Below are 13331 nucleotides of genomic sequence, written 5' to 3' on the forward strand. Positions count from 1 at the left end.
TTTTCTTTCTCTTGTCATGTTTCTTGTTTCTTCCATACTGACAATGTATAGTGGAGGTCCCAGCCCCTTTCCATATTGGTTATGGTTCTTCTGAAGTACGCTGGCTAGAGATTGCTGCTCTCTCCATTTTGCAGTTGGTCAGGGCGATGTAGGCTGCGAGCCAACCAGCAGAGGCCTTCAATACCTTATTGTGTTCTGTGCAGATGGAACCAATTCTGGATAACTTTGAGGACAATTTCATCCCTGGCTATTGGCAATTTCATACCCCAGCCAGAGGTATGACGCAGCCCAAGCAGATCCCACCAATCTTTTCTGGTCAGGGGGCAGCCAACTGAAGTCACTGCCATTCTTTGTTGAGGCCTGACCTGCCCAATACCAATGTGTTGTCCATTCAGTAACCCCCATTCCGTGGCAGGGCCAAATTCTGAGAACTCACCACGGGTTACTGCAGGTCTCCACCCTGGCTCTGTTCTCTGTTGGCCTCGCCAACCCCCGACTTGAGTGTGACTGTGGCTGCAGTGAGAGTGCCGCTAGCATGAGTCTGATGAGCTCTGGTGAGAGCACCATGACTGCGAGGTGGAACCGCTACAGTGAGAGCATGTCTGTTAGCTAGCAGTCTTTTGGTGGAGTTTTTGAAGTTTTCTATGTAGACTGTCATGTCATCTACACATAATAATTTAACTTTTCTTGTCCTTATTCCTCTGCCAGTTTTATTTCTATGCCAGTTCTGTACAGATTATTCCATGATGTGAACTTGTGTGATTATGTAAAACCTCCATTACCTTTGTTTTTCTTTTGGTGCTCAAAGTGTTAATTGTTTCTTTAGTTTAACTCCTTTTAATACATTTCTTTTGACATAGCGCCTTGAATCTTTTGGGGTTTTTTTGCTTCTTTTCCTAGAGAGATACCCAAAGCTTGTCTTTGATTTTCTCATTTTAGAGTAGCATTAGTTGTTTCTGTAAAGGAGCCCTGGTTGCTTTAGTGAAAAATTCCTATTAAAAATATCTTTGTTAGCTGAGTTATCCTGTCTGATTTATACTTGGAACTATTCCATATCCCATAGGTATCTAACCTTCTGGTTTTCCTGGGCTTCTCTAATGAAGATGAATTATCTTGGGCTACTATAAAATGTTAGTATTAAAGAAACTTACCAGTATGCTTTATAATAAAATACCTGTCTTTAGGAGCATGCATGTATAAGTAGGCTGAAATGTTATCAGTAATCACACTGCTTTACTTGCCAGGTCACTTAAGGCTTCCTTTGTTGCCTCCCACACCATACTCCAGCACTTAACAATCTAATCCTGAAAATTATTGCAAAACATCATGTAATTATGTTAAAAATTTATAGTCTTATGAAGCTGCCTAAGAACTTTCCTGGGCCAAAGAGGCCTGTGGGCTGGACATGCTTGCTTTAGTTTTTCTTCCTGAAGTAGATGATTTGAAAAGGTACAGACAGGTTACCTCCTAGAAGGTCTTGCCTAATAGTATTTATTCAGTATCAGTCATCAGTATGTGAATTTTTTTAGTAAAATTATTAACATTTGCATATCCTAGACAGTGCTGTCCTGTTAAATTAACTTTAAAAGAGATTGTTACTGAATTTCATCTTGTATGTCAAAATATTTCTGGGTTCTCTTGTTGAGTTTGTTGATGATGCACTTGTACTGTTGTTTTGCCTACTATAATGTCTCTTGTTTTCTTCCAAATAGTTGTCTATATCTTCACACACAATGAATTCATGCACAACAAAATAGTGTAAAACTGATCAAACAGACTAATGAAGGCATTACAGACAATAGGAAAATCTCCTGTTCTCTTCAAAATAGGTGTCCGTACCTTCATGAATGCTGAAATTAAATAATGCAAAGCAGACTAAAACCAATCTAAAAAATGAATAAAAGCATTACCGGATTTTGCAGCATGACAATAGGAAATCAGCAGTGGCTACCATAGTGTCTCTTTTTCTTTAAAGAAGCTATTTATAACATCATGCATAATACAGTCAGTTCTGTTAAACTCTTTAGGAGAAGTTTTAGGTGTGTCTACGCCTTTACGTGTTCATCTGTCTTTTCTATATTAGTGGGAAAAACAAAGCAAGTTTCTAAAAAACAAGAAATGAAAAAGACAAATAATAATAACAAAGGGCCCAAAACAGTGGTAATATAGGCTTTCAAAACAAGGTGGTTGGAACATAACTAAGGTTGGTATTTTGCATAGCAGTCTTTAAAGGAGTTCCTTAGATTACCAAATGTAGACCTGCAAAATTGATAAAATCCTATGAATGTTAACTGTTTTGTTCTAAGAATTAATAGAGTTAGTAACAGAATCACTTTAGCTATCTTAAGTGTGTATATACAAATTCCTATCTTTTTTCTTTTCCCTTCTTTTTTCCCCCTTTTCCTTGAGTTATTTTTTACCCTTTGAGTAGATACTTACTCTTTCACAATATTTACTGAAGATTTTGTATCCTATTTACTCTTATAGTTTGTTACACTAGGGAGACAATACATTATTTACACATGTGAGTTTGATTTATTTCACTTATGAGTATGGTCTCAAATTGCATCCATTTACCTATAAAAGCTTGAGTGTGTTTTAAAAGAAGAAGGTTTGTGTGTCTTTGTGTGAAGGAGGGTGGAGGGGAGGTATCTTTAAGAAGCAATGGAAGAGAAGTTAAGGGAAATGGATAATGCTGTGTTACATACGTTTTCATTTGATAAGCTTAAACTTCTAATTGTAAGTCTAATAAACAGTCTGGTAAGTTGTGTATTTTGAAAGGTTCTCCATTGTATTAATAACTTGAAATGTTTTGATTAATTTTATAGATGTAGAGTTAATGTCGGCTTTTTATCACACATGGACACACTTACTCGACCTTCTGGTCACACTCCTGAGAAAAGCTGCTACTTTCTCTCTCCCTTTCATTACGTCAGCTGTGGCCAAGCGCTGGACGGCAGTGGTTGGTAAGATGACCCCGAAACTGGCTTGGGTTTCTTCTGCTAATAAAAGTTAAGATAGCCCTATTCCCAATTAGACATATAAGTTCTCTAAAATTAAGTAATTCTGATATAGCATATGAGATTCCAAGGTACTTGTTTTGAGGAATTTTCAGTGATTTTTCTTCAGGAATTCCTTCCAAAAAAACATATTTTTAAAATACTGCAATGTATTTTAAGACATATAAGAACAATTAAGAAAAACCTATTGTTTTATGAAGATACATGTAAAATTATAAAACAATGAGATAGCTGTTCTCTTATTGGAAAAAAGTCAGTCTCTTCTGTTATATGTTCACTGTATGTAGGTAAGTCTGAATGTATAAGATCCTTTATAAGTGATTACATGGGAAGTTATAATAAAAATACCATCAAGGCATTTTTAAGACATAGTTTTCTTACAGCAAACTATAATTACTTTTGTAAGATATTTCCTATATATTTACCTCAAAAACAAGTGATTATTTTGGAATGACTAGTATTTATAATGCTTTTATAGTCTCTTTATAAATTTTAATAATTATTTATTTTGACTTTTAAAATAATTTACTTGAATAAATTCAGAATTGATTTCTAAGTTTCCAAATTATCCACTAATTACATTGACTAATTTTGTAATTTGGTCATTTTGAAAATTTAAATGTATGGTATTATATAATAGTTTTAAAATATGGGGAATCCTTATGGGAAATATGTATCCAATAAGAAATAAAGTTATTTAGATACAGGAGTTATGAATCTGCCATAAGTGGTAAAGTGACCCTCATGTAGATCATTGTTTTGTTAAAAGAGATGGAAATAGAAAGAGACTGCCTTATTGAGAGACTGAGATTTCCTCTTGCATTAATTGGAAAAAAATTAGTTCACTACCTGAATCACCAACAATAGAAAGCGAAATGCTTCTCACATAAGATATCAAAGCTATCTGGTCAAATCTTTTCCATTAAGTGATTTAGTTAATAAAGTTTTATTGGAATATAACCATACTCATTCATGTGTTCCCTGTGTCTACTTTCAGGCTTTAATATTTGAGCTGAGTAGTGGTAACAAGAGAAGTGTAAAATAGTTACTCCTGGCTCTTAACAGAAGACTTTTGCAACTCCCCATTTAAGGCTGTTTGTTTGATGTGATTTCCCTGTTGACACAATGAAAATATTAAACTTAAGACCACCTATAAAATATACGTGCAATTTATAATATTCATAAAAATAACAGTGTGTAGTTTTGATAATGGTGATGTTAATGAGAACATAACAAAATGATCTTTAATTTTTCTTGCCATGGTGGCATTTTTTGTGTAATTTTGTATTTTATCAGTTTCCATCTCCTGTATCCATACACATTTCATACATCTCATGGTCACTCTATGAGTTAGTTACCAAAAGTCTTTTCTTGGACTTGATTAGTAGTTGGACATTTAAATGAACATAATTTCTATAAAACCATACTGCAAAACTGCATTATTTCCCTTTTGGCACTTAAATTTGTATAAGCCTAAATCTATATAAATTCTTATAGTTATAATCTCATATAAGCATAGATACAAAATAATAAAATTATAAGTCAGATACTTTTCAAATTAATGCAATAGTGAAATGTTATTTTGATTAAAACGAATCGTTATTCATAAGAAACTTTAATGACTGGCTCAGAATTGATGCTTAGTGTGGCTTATCTGTTCTTTCCACCCTGCACTGTGTTTTCAAGTCAGTTCGTAGCCACTCATGTGCTTATTCATCATGCCAACACTGCATACTAAGTCTTGTGTTTTAAAGTATCATTTGACACTGACTTGTTCGAAAGAAATACATTCCTACTTAGAAGGTGGTCTCTATATGATCCATAGAATGGATAGGTGAGCCATTTTGTTTTGTCTTTTCCCTTTTCCCCTCTTCCCTCTTTCCCTTTCCCTGCCCCTTTGCCTCTCCCTCCTTTCTTCCCTCCTTTCCTCCCTCTCTGTTTCTGTCTCTTTCTGTCTTCTCTGTTTTTCTCTGTCTCTCGCTTTTTCTTTTTCCAGTACTGCAGAGCTGGGGATTGAACCCAGGTGTCTGTATGAGCTACCTCCCTGCCCTGCCCCACCTTGAGATAAGAAATTGCTAAGTACCCAGGCAGGATTTGAACTTTCAGTCGCCTTACTTCAGGCTCCCAAAGTGTTGCGGTTACAAGTGTGTGCCATCATGCCCTGTCTTTCTTTATTTTTACCTTGTGAATCAAACTCAGGGCCTCTCACATACTAGGCAAGTGTTTTACTATTAAGTCACATCCTTGGCCATTAGGGACCTTTTTTTTAAACATTGTACTGAAGTCAGAAAAAGCTAAAAATTCTCAAGACTTCATATATTCAGTCGGGCTCAAAGAATCAATACTTATCTGTGTATATTACTCTTGAGGTTTTAGCAGATATTGTGTGTATGTGCCTGTGTAAACACATGAACTTCCACAACTACATACAAAGACAAAACCATATAGTGAGAATTGAAGAGAATCACTAATTCATTGTATTGTCATAATAGTCTGCTTTTAAACAGCAATTATTCTTGTTATTCCTAAGCTTTTGATGGCTTTACATTGTTAGTTAAGGAAGCTATAAACTTAATTGCTCAAATCAGTCTGATTCATTTTCTCTTTAATTTTGAAGACATTTCCAAACTTTTATATCTGAATCATTCTCCCTTTTAGAGATGTTCTGCAAGTGTGTGGGATTATCAGTCAGGTGTCCTGCTCTTTGCACTGCCAGTCTGCAGTTCCTAGCTCTTCTTCTGACGGAGGAAGCAAAATTACATCTTCAGGACAAGGACAAGACGAGTTTAGACCGTAGTCCAATGATGGTTTTGCTTCTTGATGAAATCCGGGATAATCAGAAATCATCAGAACAACTTAATGAAATAATTCTTCAGGTACAAAAATTTCTTGGTTTTCTAAACTTTTTGTTTAAAATAAATTGACTTTCAGTCTTGGTCTTGTTAAAATTTTTTTCAATCATTTGAATTAAAAGAGTAATAATATTCATGACTACTGAAACTATAAAAATATAAATAGGTTAGCAATTGAAAAAAAGGCTACAAGTATTTCATAAGTTTAAGTTTCATATTTTTTTTTACAAATAGGAATATTACTAGATTTTTTAGGCATTAAGAATTCTTTAATAATCCTGTGGTTTTATGGTTTTTCTCTTCTCCTGCCGGGTAGTGAAGTAGTAGAATTCGTCATTGAAGGATTTACTTCGGCATCCCAATCAGCTGGCTACATTTTACGAAGATTGCGCCATCTGCCTATTTGCGATGGTCTCTTTGGCACTTAGAAATTTTATTTCGGTCTGTGACAGTCATGCTTATGAAAATATTTTGGGGCACTAGTGTTGATTATATTGGAATACAGATAAGGCTGGTAGAAAGAGAGAAAGAGACACTTGCTTTATCCAGCTAGAAGCTGTCCTATAGAGATCATCACAGGGTTCTTTAGTGGAGTTTGTTTTCCCCACCCCACAAAATCCAGTTACCTCTCCAACAATGGTAAGCACCCTGACAAGGGCCTACCTATATTTTCTCATCTACCTCCAGCAGTTCCTTGCAAAGCCGGAGACTCTAGAGAAGAGTCCTTAAAGCGTTCTTCTAAAACCTTGGGAACCAGAGCTTCCCTGTTATACTGCTTCATGTTCACACACTCAGCTTTTTAAACTGAAAAAGAAAAATAGACGTTGTCACAGTTGTCTCGTTGCTTATCAGAATGACGGCGATTACATGAGCTGGCTGACTTTGCCTTTTAAGGGTGTTATAACTGAGAAAACTGAATTCATACCTGCTCATTGCCCACCCCCACGATCCGGCCCAATTGTGAATTTTCTAACTTTGACTTTGACAGAGCACCTTTTCTCCATACAAAGTCCCTTGCTTTTCTTAACATGCTTTTTCTTCAGAAAATTTCCAGGGCTTCGCTCACAGAAGAGTGCTGTGAGAACTGTGTGCTGGCCTCTCCTTTTCTGCCTAGGCTGCAGTACTGAGTAGCTCTGGGAGCCCAGCTTCTCAAGCCTAACTGGTTTATGTAGTCAGTCCTGCTGGTGAGATTTAAAGACTTCCAGGCTGGCCAATCCAGGACTATATGTATTTTTAATTTAATTAAGTTTATTGGCACACTTTAGGGATATGCAGTGATCGTATTCATCATAGGAAATTTAACCTGTACATTATAAACCTTGCTTTGTCTTTTTTCTTCCATCCCCTCCGATCCCTTCGATTCTTTTTCCCCTCCTTATTTACAAAGCTTTGTTTCCATTTTATCCTTTTCTCCTTTTTGCTTTTCCTTTCTGTTCTCTTTTTCCTTTCCTTTTGAACAGTTTCTTTCCCTTTCACCATATGTTTTGTACAATTTGTTTTTTATTCACATATTCAGTTTCTCACAGAAGTCGGACAATGCAATGTTTGCACATGTGTGCCCAGTTTATTTTACTTAAGAGTATGGTCTCAAGGTCCATACATTAAACAGTAAATATCTCGTTTATCCTTCTCTATGGTAGAGTAGCACTCCTTTCTACATAAAAAACACATTTTTTAATCCATTCATCAGTTGATGGACATTTGGATTGTCTCTAAGATTTAGCTATTATAAACTGTGGAGCTATAAACATGGGTGTGCATGTATCACTGTGGTATGACGCTGTTCATTCTTCTGAAACAATGTCCAGAAGGGAAATAGCCGGGTGCAATGGGACTTCTAATCCTAGCTTTTTGAGGAATCTCTACACACTGATTTCTGTGGTGGTTGCATCACTGTCACCAACAGTGAAGAAGGGAAGGGTTCCTTTTTCCCCACATCCCCTGCAGCATTTGTTACTGGCTGATTTCTTGATAGCTGTTCTTTCTGGAGTGAAATGGAATCTCAATATTGTTTTAACTTGCATCTCTGAAATAACAAGTGATATTGAACATTTTTTTCATATATTTGTTTGCCATTTGTATTTCTTTATCTGCGAAGTGTGCATTTATCTCAGATGCCCATTTTTGAATTAGGTCTTTGAATTTAGGGGATCTGATTTTTTCCAGTGATTTATATGTTCTAGGGATTAGTCCTTTGTCTGAGGGAACAGGCTAAAATTTTTTCCCACTCTGGTTATCTGTTCACTCTGTTGGTGGTTCGTTTGCTATGCAAAAGCTTTTTAATAAGATGAGATCCCAGTTGTTGATTCTTTGTAGTATTTGCCATGGGATCAGGGCTTTATTCTCTCCCTACACTTATGTCTTCAAGAGTTCTACCTATTTTCACTTCCAGCAGAGTTAGGGTTTCTATTTTAATATTTAGACCTTTGACTCATTTTTATTTTAGTCTAGTGCATGGTGATAGACTTGGGCCTAGCTTTAGTATTTGACATGTGGAAAGGCAGGTTTTCCAGCACCATTTATTGAAGAGGCTGACTTTCTTCCGTGAATGTGTTTAGCCCCTTTATCAATGATAAGTAGCTAAATATGTTTGGAGTTCAAACCAGGGATACTTTATTTTCCAACTGTTTCCACTGTTAAGTGATACTGTGTTTCTTGGAATCAGTGATCAGACTCATGGTATATATGGCTAAATATGGATATGGACAATGAATTAGCTTATAAGAGGGTGCTTAATAAAAGCTCTATGCTGAAGAATTTGTGTAATTTGCCTTGTCTTCTTTTTCTCTAATACTTTATAATATTTATTATAAAATCTATTTCTTTTGTTGTTATCTTTTTGACCAAAGAAATTGAGGTATTCTGCAACCAAATTACCAAAAATATGTACCATTGACCAATAAATATCGATCCATTGGCCAATAATTTTAAAACATGTTTCCAAATAATTCATACTCTTCAGACTCATGTAAACAGTAAGATATGAACACATACAGTATTCCATTTTAGATGGAAAGAAGGCACAAGCAAGTCAAAGACAAAGAGTGATGACAGAAATTGTATCCCTAATGCAGTGGAGAAAATATGTGCCTAATGTAAGGCAAGACTATTATTATGTAGTTAAGTTATGAATGCTATTTTCTGTGCTCTATTGAAAGATATATTAATTAAAATATTAAAATACATTAAGCAACAACAAAATTCATTATTAAAAAATCTGTCTTACTACATATGTATGTAGGCTGTAGCTTGTGCCAAATGCTAGATGTAACAAATTAGCTAGTCTTTAAATTATAAGAAAAAATAGTACAGTGTTATGAATTTGCTGTCCTTCAAAGGTATATTTAAATTCTCTGTAAAACCATACACCAAATATGTTAGATGTAAGATACGAAGTAAATCCCATAACTTCTTGTGATTCAGTTTTTCAAATGTGGAATGACATTGATCAATTACATTATTGCTAAGTTTCAGCAACCTCTAAATTTCTGCATCCTCCTGATAAATTATTGTTTTAGAATTTAATTAAAATGTGTTGGCAGACTACCTTTTAAATGATTGCTTTATAACACTACACCATTAAGGGATATATGTTGAAATTATTCAAACATATATCAAAAATGTAAGTTTAATTTTTCTTGAATTCATTTCAAGGGCTTTAGAATATGAGTATTCTCTATGACATTATTAGCTTTTCTTGGTCTATAAATTATTGAACAAGTTTTACTTACTGAAATTTTACCTTCTCTACTTCACAATGATTCTTAATACGTTTCATTTGCAAATTCATATTGATAACAAGATTGAAATCACTAGCTATACAAGGCTTGTTTGTAATTGACAAATTAATTTTATTCTTTTTATTTGATCTAATATCTGAAGATAAGCAATAACAGACTTCAGTGTCATATTTTAGGAAATATATTTTGTCTATGTGTTTTAGTGAAAATTTAAGAGTAAATCTGTTGAAATGTCTTGTATATTTCAGATACTTTATGTTAATGAGTGTTCACAGTAATTAAAAAGCTGGTTTTTGTGTTAAGTAACTTATTCAAAGAAAGCAAAAAAAAAAAAAAAAACCCTTTATGTAGGATAGGTCATTTAATATACAAAAGTAATTTATCCAAAAAAGAACAAAATTTAAGGAAGTTTCATCATTAATTCTTATTTTCTTTCTACCAGTGATTGAATTCTATTTTTCCTTTGTTTTTTTTTTTTTTTAGTATTTGCCCTAAGCAGTAGCTTGCTGTCCATCACCTGAGCTTTCTTCATCCTTCCTACCTGTAAGGTCTCCTACACTTCCAACCATGTGCACCCCTGTGTGTGCAGGTGTATAATTTCTTTTCACTGTCTCTAAACCACATGCTTATATTCCTTTATCGTGATCACTCCTTCCTTCAATATTGATGTATCTAAAAATATTGATAAATCATATGAAAAATTAAAAATAGACACCATGTACAGTGTTAAATCTGGGAAAGTTACACACAATCGAGCTGTGTTGCTAACAGTAATTTTATTTTTTTTGCCCACTTTTTGTTTTCCCTAGATGCAACTATTCTATTACTTTTTTAACTTGCTAAGTTTTCTGTTATCTCTAATGAGCTTCATGTTCTTTGCCAGTAGTCAAACATCCTTTCAGTGTGTTAAGAAGTATCAAAAGTTACACTGCTTACGCTTCCATCACCCTCCCCTTGTTCCTGGCAGATTTTCCCCCCACTGCTTTGCTCCCCATGTGCCCCCCATGTGCTGATTTGCCCCCCATATGCTGCGCCCTGACTTCTCCTGTGTTCTCTCCTGGTCAGTGTCCTGTCTGAGCTGGCGAGCCTGTTTTCTCTTCTAGCTGCCATGAAAAAGTACACAGAGGTTTTGCTCATATCTGGATGTCTGAAAGCCTTTGTTATATCCTTATAAATGTTATAGTTGTGGTAGTGAGAATTTGACTGAAAATCATTTAATTTCAATATTTAAGAGGTTTAATTTATTCCCTTCAACCCGTAGTGTTCTACAGGTAATTCTGAAGCCATTATGGGTTTCTGGTTTCTCTCTCCCAGTAAATGTTTAGACTATTTATTTTCCTCCAGTATTCTTTCATTTATGATGAAGTGCCAAAATTTGGTCACTTTTCCATGTACGGCTCTCTCTTGGGGGCTCTTACCACCTTTAAGTTCATATTGTTAAGATTCCTTTACTGACATTCCCTCCACTTTATGTGCTCTATCAGTTTAGAACTCCTATTACATTTTCTTCTTCCTACATAATCTCTTTTCTGTTTTATTTTTCAATCTCTATTTTCTGGTTAGGGGCCTTTCCGGTGTCTGATAATCTTGGTACCTGCTCTCTTTAAGACTTGGAGACTGAGGGTAGGTTGTCACTTGTGGTCTGTTTTGTGGGTCTATCTTGTCAAGTGAAAAATGCAACTGCCAAGCATTTGGTAGCAAAATTGGTGAAAAGATAGTTCATACAATTTCACTTGGTCCTTCCTATTTTCAAAATACCCTTACCTATACAGATGCCTGCTCTCTGCCAGTTAGAATATAATTAATCTTCTCCACACATTGAACCTCCAGAAATTTGCAAGAGTTATGGAAGAGTAGTTTAGATGCACAAGAATTGTTTGGCAGTGAGCAAAATCTGAGTCTAAAAGACTTTTTAAACAATTCTTCTGCATCCTCATTTCCTGGTATACGTGTTACTAAACTCAGCAGTTCAGGTCTAGTCTACGGTACTATTCATTTACAACTTAGAATTCCAGATTCTTGAGCCTCACCTATTTGCTATTCAACTGCTTTCTGATTTCTAGATATTTGTCACACACATTGATCTCATTTTTGTCATTTTAATGGGATTTCAAAATCCTCCCAAACTGTCTTATCATAAAGTTTTTCCATTACAAGTCTTTCCGATTATTTTCTCCTCTAATTACTACATATACTAGATGGTTAGTAGTATCTACTTGGATAAATTTGAGTTTTCTTGATCATTAATACATGCAGGTTGAATAAAGATGGGTGTACTAGAGGAATTTTTCTATTAATGATGAAGATTATTTGATAGACAAATTAGGATTCTCAGAGATAGCTATAATGATTATATGCCCAATATAATCCTGTAATACTTTCCTTTTTTCTTCTTCATGATATCAGTCAGCATGATCTTTACCAAATATCCTTGAATCTGGGCATTTAAAATCTAAACCAGTGGCCATATTGGGACTTTCCTGGTTAGAAGTAACAGCTTGTATGAGGTATTTAAGATGAATTTGTTGACTTGATATAAATTTGACAAGGCCCCCTCTGTAAAGACTTTTATAGTAATACACAAGCATACACCAAATAAGAATTATAAGTAGATTTGCATCAAGGTAATTGTGTTGTTCTATATTTGATGTAAAATACATAGTTTTAACATTAATAATGTACTAAAGTTGGATCATTTTGAAAATGACTGGTAAATGAAAAATTACGAATTTGAATCATATTTATAAAGCAAGTAAAACTACTAGTAAGTAAATCTAAAAAAGAAATTTATCAACCCTCTGATATTACAATTCAAATTTATTCATATATCCATAAGTTGGTACTTTCAAAAGTTAAACCTAAACTCAGTCAAGCATGTAACACTATAATATCCAGTAAATAGAAGAGAGAATACAAGTAAACATTATTATGAGGAAGCAGACAGATAAATCAGAAATGTGGGACATTTTATAGAATGACTGGTCAGATCTAGTCAGTAGCCAAGTAACAACAGTAACACATTGGTACTGTTGCTGTTATCACCAATACTGTGCTGGTCATGTCATGGGGAAGGGAAGGATGTTCTCAATTCAGGAAATGTAACTACTGACATGATGTAAGGGCTTCTTGGATTCTCATTCTAGTAACGCAACTGCAAGAGGATACTGGAGACAAAATAGTCCAAATTTGTATTAGATATTAGTAGATACCAAGAAATTATTGTTAATTATGTTAGATATGAGAATCACTTTTTGGTTTGGTATACTGGATAATATTTTGTATCTAGCATTTACAAGTTTATTCAAGAGTTTTTAAAAAGAAAAAATACGGGTAATTTTTGTTTTTCTACTTTTTTATATTTGAAATTTTTTGTAAAAAATTTTGTAAGTGATGTCCTAAAAATATAGTGTGTAAATTTTTAAACATATTGCACTAAAACACATTGCCATTAATCTCCATAAAAATATTTCCCCCTCACTTTAATCACACTTATCCCATCATTCTTTCCAATTACTGAACAGTTCTGGAAGTTTTTTGTATCTGTATGATTAAAAAAAAGTACAGTAAATGCTGCTGCTGAGTGCCATCCAGGACAAAGGCAGACTGTTAAAACATTCTGGTCTGTTTTTACCCATCTTAACACTATGAGATTTCTGTTTCCTTCCCAAAGTCAAAATGACCATAAAAGGTAAATATTTTGAGCTGACTCAGGCTATGGA

General features: G+C 34.5%; 1 protein-coding gene across 5 annotated transcripts in view; it reads left to right on the forward strand.

Moving 5' to 3' along the window:
* The window catches only part of Rttn (rotatin), a 182362-nt gene that overhangs the window by 132966 nt on the left and 36065 nt on the right, over positions 1-13331 (forward strand). For all 5 annotated transcript variants that reach the window (XR_010041369.1, XM_003466520.5, XM_063231469.1 and 2 more), the window contains 2 exons: positions 2829-2966; positions 5679-5896. Coding sequence is in view for 4 of the 5 variants with exons in the window: in XM_003466520.5 (XP_003466568.2) it covers positions 2829-2966; positions 5679-5896 (356 nt within the window). In the remaining variant the exon portion in view is untranslated. The remainder of the gene's footprint in view (positions 1-2828; positions 2967-5678; positions 5897-13331) is intronic.

The sequence above is a fragment of the Cavia porcellus genome, unplaced genomic scaffold, assembly GCF_034190915.1.
Source record: "Cavia porcellus strain 051 isolate PalLab524CR breed Dunkin Hartley unplaced genomic scaffold, mCavPor4.1 scaffold_20, whole genome shotgun sequence".
Taxonomy (NCBI): Eukaryota; Metazoa; Chordata; class Mammalia; order Rodentia; family Caviidae; genus Cavia; species Cavia porcellus.